Below are 12,536 nucleotides of genomic sequence, written 5' to 3'. Positions count from 1 at the left end.
CAGCTAAAGCATCCCTAGCAGGTAGCCATCCAGCCATTTTTGAAGACATCCAGAGAAGGAGACCCCAGGACCTCTCTAGGTACTTGGTTCCATTGTCAAACCATGGGTACCATCAAGAAGTGCCTTCTGCCGTTCAATCAAAAGCTGCCTTCTGGTACCTTCAAGCCCTCAGACCTGGTCCTCTCCTCTGGGGCAGCAGAGAACAAGCCTGCCCCTGTCTTCTTTGGAACAGCCCTAGAGGCATTGGAAGAGGACAGTCATGCCACCCCTCCATCTTGTCTTCACCAGGGACACATTCCTGGCTCCTTCCACCTTTCCTTGTATGTCTTGCAACCGCTTCCAAGGCCCAAAGAGCTGGTTTGATTAGGCAGCCGATGGCAGTGAAGGTGAGGGACAAAAGTGCTGGCGGAGGCCAGATTCAGAAGGTGAGAAGGGTTTGTGTCAGAGCACTAAAGAACGAACATCCAGGCCACTGCTCAGCAGGAGGTGGATTCTCTCTCTTAGGTTTCCAAGCAGCTAATTAAGTCATCTGGACATCGCGTCCAGCGTATTCTGGTGCACTCTGGAAAGCAGAATGGATTTCGAAACCCTGGCCGTTACAAAACTAAGTGAAATGTCTACCCAAATCCACACTGAGCTCTACTGTGAATACTGAAAAGGAGTTTGGGATTAGCAAGGGAAGAGGGGCTTGTGTTCATTGTGAGTGGGAAAGCAACACAGAACTGCTCTCGCCCTCTTGTGCGGTGGGGCTGGATCATGGACGGGGCCAACCCAAAGAGTTGTTTGCAGACTTAGGTTGAGGACCCATTTTTCCATACAAAAAGCCTTAAGAATGCATCTCTCCTCTATACGTAGCTCATTATTGCCTTCCCATATACCCAAATAGGCAAGGCAGTTGCAACCCAAAACACTTGCATCCATTGACTTCCAGTTGGTTTCGCCTGGGATGGCAAAACTAAGGCTGGAGTGACCACTTTCAAAACAGACATTCATTTGAGGCAACTGTAGATCAGTAGTTCCCTTGAGGAGTTTTAGCAAATTTCTAGAGGATGTAAGACTGCAGTACTGCTAAGCCAGCTGAAGTGTTGCAATACTTGGACTCACCTTGTGTGTCTTCTTGGAGCATCATAGGGAACATCACCAACCAAGAGGAAAGTTGCTAGGCAGTTGGAGAAAGGGGATTTGACTTTTCTGGGTCTACCAGCCAGGCTTGTTTTGGAAGCAAGCTGGGGAAGGTGAGGCATGACACTGAAGTCCACGTTCAAGACACCAAACAACAAGGAGGTCTTCAGGCTCCACCATTTAAGTGGTAATGGCCCAGACCACCTCAGGAGCTAGATATGTGATGCTAAACAATTAGGCTCCACATTTATTGAGCCTTGGACACAGAAGGGGGAATGTCCACCTCATCTTTGATGCTCTTCTCTGTTGGATGTTACTTGAATGTCTGCCCTTAAGACGATTGCTATTCTTAGTGGAGGTGGAGGTTCTTCTTCCCATCTTCTGGCCCCTCTGCAGTGATATTGCAGCGCTTTGAGGAGTTATGCTGATTGAGTATAATTAATGGAGCCCCTTGGTTTATTTAATTTTTGACAAATGTGCGTGGATCATATTGACAGGCATGAAATTAGAAAATTCCTTGAGTGCCCCCAAATATAAATAGCTTTTGGAACTGAATGAGTTCCACCACTGAAGATGTTATTGTGTTGGGAGGAAAATGTCTTTTTTCCCTGCTGACCCCCTCCATCCCCCACCACTTTCCCTTAGCCCCCCCCCCTCTTTTATTCTTTGCAAATTGTGTGTCCATTCACAAAACAAACTCTCTGGAGCCCAGTGAGGCTCATGGGAATAAATTTCAGGTCGAATTAGTACAGTTTCCTCGCTGTCAGGTTGGGAGAATTAATGGTGTTTTGATGACACAAATTTTGAAGGGCGAACAAAACGCGGGGAGGGGGCCCGACCTGACTCCTTAGAAGCGTGGCCCTCCTCTCCCCCAGCCTCCGTTGTCTCCGCTGTCATCCGTCTGCCAATCTCCCTGTCCATGGTGAGTTAAAGGCGCTTTTCATCTTCTCTTCTTTCCCACAGAGTTTGCCAGATCCGGGCCGGTGCCCGGGTTCCAAGGGGACACGCTGCAGTTGGCCTTCATCGACTTGAGACAAGTACGTCTTTGTCTTGGTGTTTTTTGCGTTCCTTTTGCGATGTGTGGCTGGGGACCATTGGGTCTCGAGGAGGAGGGGAGGGGGCCCGGGGGTCTGATGGGACGGAGGCACCTCTTCCTTTCCACCCCTCCGTCGCCTCGTCCTTGGGTTGACGGGCATCACCATTCTGACCTTTTGCCTTGGGAGATGATGACCCGGAGGTAGCACGGCCCTTGGTGCAAGAATGGTGGCCACAAGTCACAGGTGGTGCCAAGGCTGGCTTCTACCATTGTGTTGAGGAGGCGATTTGGGCTTAGCAAGAAGGGGTACAGAGGCGGCTCTCTCTGGGTTGGCTTTATGTCGGAAGGGATTTGCATTACACAGAGTGGAAGGAAGGGGCCAGAGACGGGCCTGTGTTGGGTGTCTTTCTCACAGCCAATTCCAAAGCATCTCTTCATCAAGGAGGTGACAAAAGGCTCCGCCCACCACAGAACCCCCTTCCTGCCGGCGGAGGGGAGTGGGGCGATCCTGGGCTTCGGCCAGCTCCCTTGGGCAAGAAGGGGACCGTTGTCCACCCGGCCCTTTGTTTTAGAGGGAATTGGGTAGTGGGGTGCCAATCTGCGGGCAGGCCATGTATGTGTCTGTGGGGACAATGGGGCCCAGCTCCTGTCATTCATCTCTTGGCACCGGAGATGGATGGGGCGGTACGGAGGGCCTGAATGAGGCAAGATGCAGTGACTGATGCCCTTTCCCATCAGAATGGTCTTTGTCCACCAAAGGCACCACGCTTTGTCTCAGCTGCCATGAGGATGCCGTGCCGTTGGTTCCCAAGATGGGCTCTGGCTTCCTTTTGGAGTGGACCTCTCTGGGTCCTAGGGCAACTTTCTCACCTCCAGCAAGTCCTTGGGGCTGATCTGCTCTGCCTCCCATTCCAACCATACCATTCTACGCCAAGGCTCCTTCCAGCCCTTCTCAATTGGACCCGTTGGCTGCTCCAGAATGGAAGGCAGGGCAGACCTGAGATCTCGAAGCATAGTGATCTCAAAGGCCCCTTTTGAATGGGGAAATTGTCAGAAATATTAAAAATGAACTAAGTATTTTTAATTACAAAAATGTGAGTCAAGCACTGAACGGGTTTAATAATCTAGTGTGGCCCTGAGGAGAGTGAGTAGGCCGAAGTTAGTGGGCCAAAGCTAGTGTCATCTTGATGAGTGTGGGAATGCCTCAGTATGAAGAAGGCCTAGTGTGAGGAAGCCTCAGTGTGAGAAAGGCCTTGTGTGTGAGGAGGCCTGGTGTGTACAGCTTCATGTGTGAAGCCCCAGTGTGAAGGCTGCTGTGTGTAAAGTTACTGTGTGAAGCTTCTGTTTAAGTTCGGTGTGAGAGGAAGCTCTGTGAGAGGGAAGCTGTTTATTTGCATGAGAAAGAAGCCGAGCGTAGACGCAAAGAAAGAAGTATAAAGAACTTTATTTGTGTTATGGAAACTTTGTTCTTCTAAATGGTGCAACTATATTATTTTGCTTCAGAGAAAAACCTTGAAAGGAAGAAATAACATTGGTATGTGTGTTTTTGGTTTAGTAATAACTTTTGGCTACTGGTGCTGGGTCATGCTGCTGCTAATAAGTTACTCTGTTATACGTTTATGATGAGGGTCTTTTGTTAATAAGCCCACTCACCCCACAGAAATGAGGAGGTTCATCATGGATTCTCTGGGGACATATGGAGTCTGGGGCAGTCAGTTGATGGCCAGGAGGTCAGCAAAGTTCTGGTGAAGGTTCAGGTGGCCTCACAGGTCTTTGTGCCTGGCCTGCATTGATTGAACCCCCACATTCACAGGTCATATGTCAATTTTTCGGTTGTGTCATGAGATCCCAAAAAGTCAAGGGAAGAAGCAGAAAGCCACATGCCCCTAGATCCTTTTTAGGGGAGACCCATGGCCAGCTGCTTCTTTCTGAAAAGATTTGGGGAATTGCTTCATGAGAGCCTGCTTTATTCCCAGGTTGTATTTGGAGCTGCACATCCAAGTTGCAGGGATTAAATGCATTAGGTTGCATAGGGCTGGAGAGCATGTATTTCATTATTCACCCTGGGTCAGAAAATGGTTTTCCTATCAACCAGTCGAGAAGATTAGTCAATGAGCTTGAAATCTGCAGTTTCCTGCTGCTATTTCACATCTTGAAATATTGCAGAGAGATTACTTTGTGAAGAAAAACGCGTGTGCTTTTGTGTTAAGACAAAGAAGCGGAACTACTGTGCAAAAAAACTTGCTTCCTATGTCGGAAACAGGGCAGAGGGAATCTTACAGCAATAACCTCAGAAACCTGTAAGATTGTTTAGAGCAGATATGGGCACATTTGGGCCCTCCAGGTGTTTTGGACTTCAACTCCCACCATTCCTAATAGCCTCAGGCCCCTTCCTTTTCCCCCTCAGCCGCTTAAGCGGCTGAGGGGGAAAAGGAAAGGGCCTGAGGCTATTAGGAATGGTGGGAGTTGAAGTCCAAAACACTTGGAGTGCCAAGGTTTGGTTTTGTTTGGACTTGGGTCCCACCTCCAAGAGATCTCATTATGTACGTAAATGCAGATAAGGGATATGCAAGCCTTTATAGTTACTATGATTGATTGATTGATTGATTGATTGATTGCCACAAGAGATGGGCTCTGTTCCAGCTTTTGAATGTGCAGCCCAGTCCCCAGCTCCAGGCTTAGCAAATGAATAAATATTCTTGAGACCAGAGCTGAGACCACACAGCCAAGTTGGTGGTCATTCTCAGGAACCAAAAGTGATGTTCCTTTCACTTAGACTTCTTCATATGGCTTTTGCCTGTTTCCAGTGGCAGCGGATGCTCTTGCCTGGCAAATCTAAGTCTCCAAAAACATGGGGGATTCACCTGTCAATAAAAAGTTGGTGCCCTAATGCACACACAGATGCACATGTGCCTGGAATTGCACAGGATGTGTTGGGAATCTATGAGCGGTTAGACTCAAAAAAATAACCCTCTTTCGGGGGTGATTCCTCAAAAATACAGCAGAGTGGCAGAACCACGATTCATAAGCAGCGAGATTGGAGATGCCTTTGTTTCTCAGGATGGCAAAGGATTGCAAAGTCTCCTTAAAAGTTCAAACAACATTTATTGAGGTAAGAAGAAATCCATTGTAGATAGAAAGGTTTTGGAGCTAACTAGCTCTCTAAGCTAGCATCTAAGGAAGGTAAGCAGGTAAAAATAAAAAATATATCTAAATAGCTACATTTTGCCAGGAGAGTGGGCAAAATGTATTCTTCTCAGGTAGAAGACAAAGGAGGAAGAGATATGCCTGACCGCATGGTCCAAGCCTTTGGGGCAATTAATATTCCAATCTAGATAGAGGAAGTTGCCTCATCCCTAAAGGGTTCTCATTACTATAACAACAATGTGGGGAGTGGATGTAAACAGGAAAGCAACAGAGGGAAATCAGCAAAGACCTATTTAGGCATGCTTGGGAATATAGAGAGAGGGTTCCCTCAGTCCGATCCTATCCACTACATAGCTAATTGAGACTTGTGTAGTCCAGGATGATCTCGAACAGGATGTGACATGGGGTTGTGGTCTGTCTTCTAGTACAGTCAGGATTAGGATTTCTCCAAACCCATGTTGTGGCACCTGCCTTGTAAATCAATGAACACAAAATTACACTCTGTCTCCTGGACACAAGCAATAGGGCAATTGAGAAGATGGTTTTGGGAGGAGGCCGAGGGCCTTTGGTCTCTGCCTCGGTGCAAATGGATCATGGTCTTGTTCATCATGGTCTCCCGACTGCCTTTTGAGTTCCTCCTTGGCCCCCTCTGCTTCCCCACCGCAGAAGAAGGGATTTCCAAGGGAGTCTGGCGGAGGGATTGGCTGTCGCAGCGGCGTTTGATGTGCGCTGATGGCATAATTTCTCTGACTGAAAGGCTCTGCTTAAGGCAGCATTAAGGCCGCTTAATCCCTCAAAAGCAGACGGGAAACCGCTAAGACGCTCAATCCCACTGAACCCCAGGCTGCCAATGATACGGGGTCTAAAGGTGCCACGGCGGCTGCGACGGCATCGGAAGCAAGACATCATTCCACCCTTTTACATTCTGCCCTGTTGCTTTTTGTGCAATGAATGTTAGATGCTCTGTAATTGGTTAAGCAACAGCACCCAAAGGGTGTTTCTCACCACTGGTGGTTCTTCATCCTGGAAAAAAGTAACTAGTGGACTGCCATGAAGAGGGTTCGGTCCTGGGCCCAGTTCTGTTCAACATGGATGAAGGTTTAGAGGGCAGGCCGATCAAGTTTGCAGATGGAACCAAATGAGGAGGGAACTAATACTCAAGTGGACAGGAGCAGAATTCAAAATGACTTTCACAGATCGGAGATAATTGGCCAAAACGAACACAATAAATTTCTACAAGGACAAATGTAAAATACTCCACTTAAGCAGAAGAAATGAAATGCAGAGATACAGAATGGGGGACACCTGGCTCCACAACAGCCCATGTGAAAAAAGATCTTGGAGTCCTCATGGAGCTGAACATAAGCCAAGAGGGTGCAGCAGCAGCTCAAAAAGCCAATGAGATTCTGGGCTGCATCAAAAGTAATAGTTAGAATGTCGTCCCTGGAAGCAAGGAGCAGATCCCAACTGCAGGCAAGGTGGGGCTTTCAGTTTGGATGTGGGGAAGGGGCCCATTCCTTGCATCCCTCGGGTCAAGGGCAAGGTTTGGAGCCATGCTGGACCCATAGAAGAATACGGTGGAAAGTGGCTCAGTTGCGCCATGAGCCGTGAAGGAAGGAAGGAGGGATAATCTTGGGCTGTGCCCATAACCCTTCATGTGTCACCAGAGGAGGCCTCCTGGCTTATAACCATGGAAGAGACCCCAAGGGTCATCCAGTCCAACCCTTTTTGCCATTCAGGAAAGCACCACCCAAGACCTCCCAGAAGGATGAGCTACCAGGCTCTGTGTGAAAACCTCTTGAGAAAGAGGCTTCAGAGGACTTCCAGGGAGCAGCAGAGCCCATGGTCAAGTAGCAATAACCATCAGGAAGTTCTTCCTAATATTCAGCTGGAATCTCCTTTCCTCCAACTTGAACCCATAGCTCCATTGTGTCCTACTCTCTAGAGCAGCAGAAAACAAGCTGACCTCCCCAATGGGACATCCATCCAGATATTTGAACCTGGCTGTCCTGCCCCCTTTTCTCAGCCTTCTTTTCTCCAAGCTAAACCTACCCAGCTCTCTCTATTAGAAAAACATAACCTATTAGATTAAATACCAATATGAATATTGGACATACTTGTGCCTGAAATGTTAAGACATTGCATGTAGCAAAATAGCGAAACAAAAGACCGGAGGTTTTGAGCAGAGGTAAGGCAAGCAACCAGCCTCCCTTTCCCTTTTAAAGAGTCATGCGCATAAAATAAACATCAGAGGCATCAAAATAGTAAAAGTATTTACTCACAAACATGTACGAGGTAGGTCATAGAGATAAAACATCTTAGTTCCAAAATATAGTTCAGGATGCAGCAAAGCATATTAAGGCCGGAATCGTGCAAGCCTATCTTCATCAGGAAACTACATCTCTTCAAACATCATGGAAGGTAGAAGAGTGTGTGAAAGCATGGCAAGAGAATAAAGGAATTCTTCCCTTATGTACCCAAATTCTGGATGCCTACGTGACTCGAGGCATGTCCCCAAAGATGCTCCCCTTAGCCCACATGCAAACCACAAATGGTGCCATAAACTTTGGAATGCAGCCTTTGGTCTCAGGTTACTAACACAGACAAGCTAACTACACAAACCATCCCACTTTAAATGCATGCATGATTGCTAGAAATCCCAACGCTCTTGGCCATCCCTTATAGGCCTTGGCTTCCAAACCCTTGGCTATTTTGGTGGCCCTTCCCTGGACCTTCCATCTTGTCCATCTCCATCTGGAATTGCTTTGCCCAGAACTGGACACGGGGTTATTATTCCAGGTGAGGAGGCCTGGCCAAAGCAGAAGACAGCTGAACAATCACTCCTGGATCTAAACACTCCTCTTGATGCAATCCAGAATTGCTTTGGCTTTCAAACTGCGTTATAAGGGTCCTATGAGAAGACTTGAGTGGGAACGTATCTCTTGGTTGCCCACGTTCCCTAAACAGAATGGCATTTTATTTCCCCGCTCGGATAAATCCTTCAAGATTAAAATGCATAAACTGAAGGGTCTTGCTTACTCTTTTGAAATGAGTGCAAGAGAAATGGATGGGGGGACATGGGGTGAGTTTTTGTGCAGCTGCCGCAGTGGAAACTGATTGCTGGGCCTTTCTGTTTAGGTTTGTGAGAATGTTTGGGGTCAGTCTCAGTGCAAGGCGTTTCCTCCGCTCTTCCCTCCACGTTGCTGGAAAGCACCGCCCGGGCTTTATGGTTCCCCCCATTGTTCCTGCTGGACTTCTTGGGACTCAAGGTCCTGGGACTCAATCATAGTCCCACTCTCTTCTGTTTGCATCAAACCTTTAGGCCAGGCATGGGCAAACTTGGGTCCTCCTAGTGTTTTGGACTGCAACTCACACCATTCCTAACAGCCTCAGGCCCTTTCCTTTTCCCCCTCAGCCATTTAATCAGGGCCATCAGAAGAGCTGCAAGGCCAAGAACAAGCTTTGAGAGTCAAGACAAAGATCCACCCAGAGGAAAGGTGTTCTTACCAGACACCAAGGGAACCACTGACCGCATAGGCAAACTGATGAAGAAGCACAACCTACAAACCATCTAGAGACCCACAAAGAAAATCCAACAAATGCTAATGTCACTGAAAGACAAGAGGGATCCTCTCTCCTCTGCAGGAGTCTACCGGATACCATGCAGCTGTGGACAAGTCTTCATAGGGACCACCAAATGCAGCCACATTGCCCAAACAAGAGTCAAAGAACATGAAAGGCACTGCAGACTCACTCAACCAAAGAAATCAGCCACAGCAGAGCACCTGATGAACCAACCTGGACACAATATATTATTTGAGAACACAGAAATGCTCAACCACTCCAACAACTATCATGTCAGACTACACAGAGAAGCCATTGAAATTCACAAACATGTGGACAACTTCAACAGAAAGGAGGAAACCATGAAATTGAACAAAATCTGGCTACCAGTATTAAAAAACTCTAAAATCAGGACAGTAAATAAAGAGCAACACTCTGAAAACAGAGGATTTCCAGACATGAATCAACCAAGGGCAGTTAACGACTCTAAATAAAGGATGCCCCGGAGGCAGGAAGAAGACAGCAGATAAGCAACATTCACACTGGACTTTTCACAGATATATATTAACCTCTTTGCTTAGTTTTCTCCATACTTCACAACCGCTGAGAATGCCTGCCATAGTTGTGGGAGAAACATCAGGAGAGATTACTTCTGGAACATGGCCATACAGCCCGAAAAACATACAACAACCCTGTGATCCCGGCCATGAAAGCCTTCGACAACATACTATATGTGTATTAACTGGAAAAATCAAATGCATGAAGCAGACTGGCTAAGTTTGCAAGGACACGGGGGAATCCAATTGCAACTGTTGCTATCCTGCTGCTGGAGAGCCGGTTTGAACAGGTTTCTCTCTCTCTCTCTCTCTCTCTCTCTCTCTCTCTCTCTCTCTCTCTCTCTCTCTCTGTGTGTGTGTGTGTGTGTGTGTGTGTGTGTGTGTGTGTGTGAGAGAGAGAGAGAGAGAGAGAGAGAGAGAGAGAGAGAGAGAGAGAGAGAGAGAGAGTGTCTACTGAGTACTGGCTGGAAAGAAAATGGCTCTGGACTCAGAGAGCCTAACTATTTCTGATAACTTGTTTGCTGCTGATCTTCACTGAAGCAGATTTATGGACTAAGAAAGGATTGCTTATGACTGCGGATTTCTGTAAGCAATCAGAGGGACTGTTGTAAATACTATTGTTCTGTTGATCTCTTGGACTTAGTAAAAGTTCTTGCGTTATTTGTTCTGCAAAGCTGAATGGTGCATCATTCTGCAGGGTGACTCTGGGTTCATCTACATTCCCCAACACCTTTCTCCATGGGTGCCACGTAGGGACACACACTTCTTCCCTCTTGTTAAGCAACTGTAAACAACTTCTCGCTTGTAGAAGTCGACAGGTTGCTCCAAAGGCCATATTGTGGCTTTGGAAAATCAGAATATCATCATCTGAAAAATGTTTGTCCTTCAAAAATAACTTCATTGCTGGAAAGAAGTAGAAGTAAGTCCAATGGTGCGAGGTTGGGTGAATAGGGGGATGCGATAGAATTTCAAAGCCATAGGAGCATACTTCCATTTGGGCAACATGGGAGTTGTGAACATGTGCATTGTCTTGCAGAAGGCAGGCAGACACCTTTGGTGAGCATGGCATGTCTCTTGGTTTTGATGGCCTCTCTCCCACAATTTCTGCAGCAGTGAAGCATCACATGCCCCAGTGATCACGGTACCCTTTGCTAGGAAATCCACCCATCCTACTCCGTGCTGGTCCCAAAATACTGTGAGCATGACCTTGCCTGTCGAGAGTTGGGCACGTGCCTTCTTTGGAGCGGTGAGCCATGATGCTTCCACTGCATCGACTGGACTTTAGTCTCAGGATCGTAGTGATGGATCCAGCTTTCATCCTGTGTGAACAGTCTGTTGAAAAGGTCCTCCTGGTTTCCATGGCACATCGTCAATAGAGACTGAGAGCATTTGATTCATTCCTGCTTCTGGAAAGGGGTGAGCAGCCAGGGAACTTAGCAAGTGGATACCTTATGCATGTGAAGATGGTCTTGGGTGATTTTTTCCACAGACCCCACACTCATCTTGACACTTTAGGTGGTAAATGGTTACGCTGTGATTTTCCAAAATAGCACCCTACCTCCACTTGCTGGATGGTGTGTTCATCAATACAGAGTGAGGCCACACTAGAATTGGAGCTGTTTGCGCCGAAGTCCGACCACATTTGAATTGACAATTCCAGTTCTTGACTACATCATAGGACAGGGAATCATCACCGTAAACCTCTTTCATCTCATCGGATGTCTCCTTTGGTGTGCGACCGGCTTTTCAAGTCAAGGAACTTGAGGACTGCTCTGCATTCCACTGGGTCCATGATCAAACCTCACACCACTTCAGTACCTGTACAATCAAGACCGTGATCAGTTCTGAGTTGTAAATTGGCACATAACCTATAGAGACTTATATCATGACACATGTGCAGTTTCAGCATCCTGTGATCAATAGAAGTGGGTCAAATCTTTAATGAACGTCCCTCGTATGCATTTCACTTCTTCACTTCACTTTATTTCTTAATTAGTCACTCTCCACCAGAGTGCTCCGAGCGACTTACAATTTAAAATATCATTCTACAATATAAAAAACATTCAACCTAAAAACATTCAACCTAAAAAACATTCAACCTAAAAGCATTCAACAGTGACTATTTGGCAAATTAGATCTGATTTACTTAAATGCACAGCCAAACAGCCAAGTCTTGAGCGCTTTTCCAAAAGGTCCCAACTCCGACATTGCTCTAACATATGGAGGCAATGAGTTCCACAGAATTGGAGCATAGATCAAAAAGGCTCTACGCCTTGTAGCTTCCAGGTGTACCTCCCTAGGGCCTGGTACGTAGAGGAGATTTTCTTGGGAGGATCGAGGTGACCACTGATGGAAGAAAGGAATGAGGCAGTCCCTAAGATATAATGGTCCTTGGCCATTTCGAGCTTTAAATGTCAGGATCAGTATCTTGTAAGAGATCCGATGTTCTATTGGTAGCCAATGCAGTTGTTTCAGAATTGGTGTAATATGGGATCTTACAGATGATCCCGCTAGCAGCCTGGCCGCCGCATTTTGGACCATGCGGATCTTCTGGGTTTTTGTCTTTGGAAGGCCGGCGTATAAGGCGTTACAATAATCCAACCTAGTGGTGACTGTTGCATGGATTACCATTGCCAATGCTTCTGTCGAGAAGTAGGATGCCAATTTCCTTGCCTGGCGAAGATGAAAAAAGGCCTGCTTCCTTATGGCAGTGATCTGGGCCTCCATCGTCAGCGATGAGTCCAACACAACCCCAAGGCTTTTAACAGTCGCAGATAGAACCAGAACTTCCCCATCGAAATCAGGCAGTGACTGGGTTAACTCAGGCCAGAGTATCTCAGTTTTTGCGGGATTCACTTTTTGAGTCTGGTATTTCTGGGTGATACGTATGATTCGTTTTCAGACTTGCTGCCCACTCTCCTTCCCTCTTGTGCCTTGAGCTGCAATGGAGGGTGGCCTGTGCTCTCTCCTCCTTGAATGGGAAGGAAGGAGGTCACCTTTGCAGGTGAACTGGGCAGTTTCCCCCCTGGGCAGTAGGGGGTGCTGTGGGAGCAGGAACAGCAGCCCATTTGCAAAGGAAGAGAGACGTCTGCCAAATGGGAGAGCAGGGA

General features: G+C 47.1%; 1 protein-coding gene across 2 annotated transcripts in view; it reads left to right on the top strand.

The window, feature by feature from the left end:
- exoc6b (exocyst complex component 6B) overlaps positions 1-12,536 on the top strand; it is a 268,475-nt gene that overhangs the window by 189,439 nt on the left and 66,500 nt on the right. For both annotated transcript variants that reach the window (XM_062982314.1, XM_062982315.1), the window contains one exon: positions 2,086-2,159. In XM_062982314.1, coding sequence (XP_062838384.1) covers positions 2,086-2,159 — 74 coding nt within the window. The remainder of the gene's footprint in view (positions 1-2,085; positions 2,160-12,536) is intronic.

Source organism: Anolis carolinensis, chromosome 5 (genome assembly GCF_035594765.1).
Source record: "Anolis carolinensis isolate JA03-04 chromosome 5, rAnoCar3.1.pri, whole genome shotgun sequence".
NCBI classification, from domain to species: Eukaryota; Metazoa; Chordata; class Lepidosauria; order Squamata; family Dactyloidae; genus Anolis; species Anolis carolinensis.
This window is presented reverse-complemented; position numbering and strand designations above follow the sequence as displayed.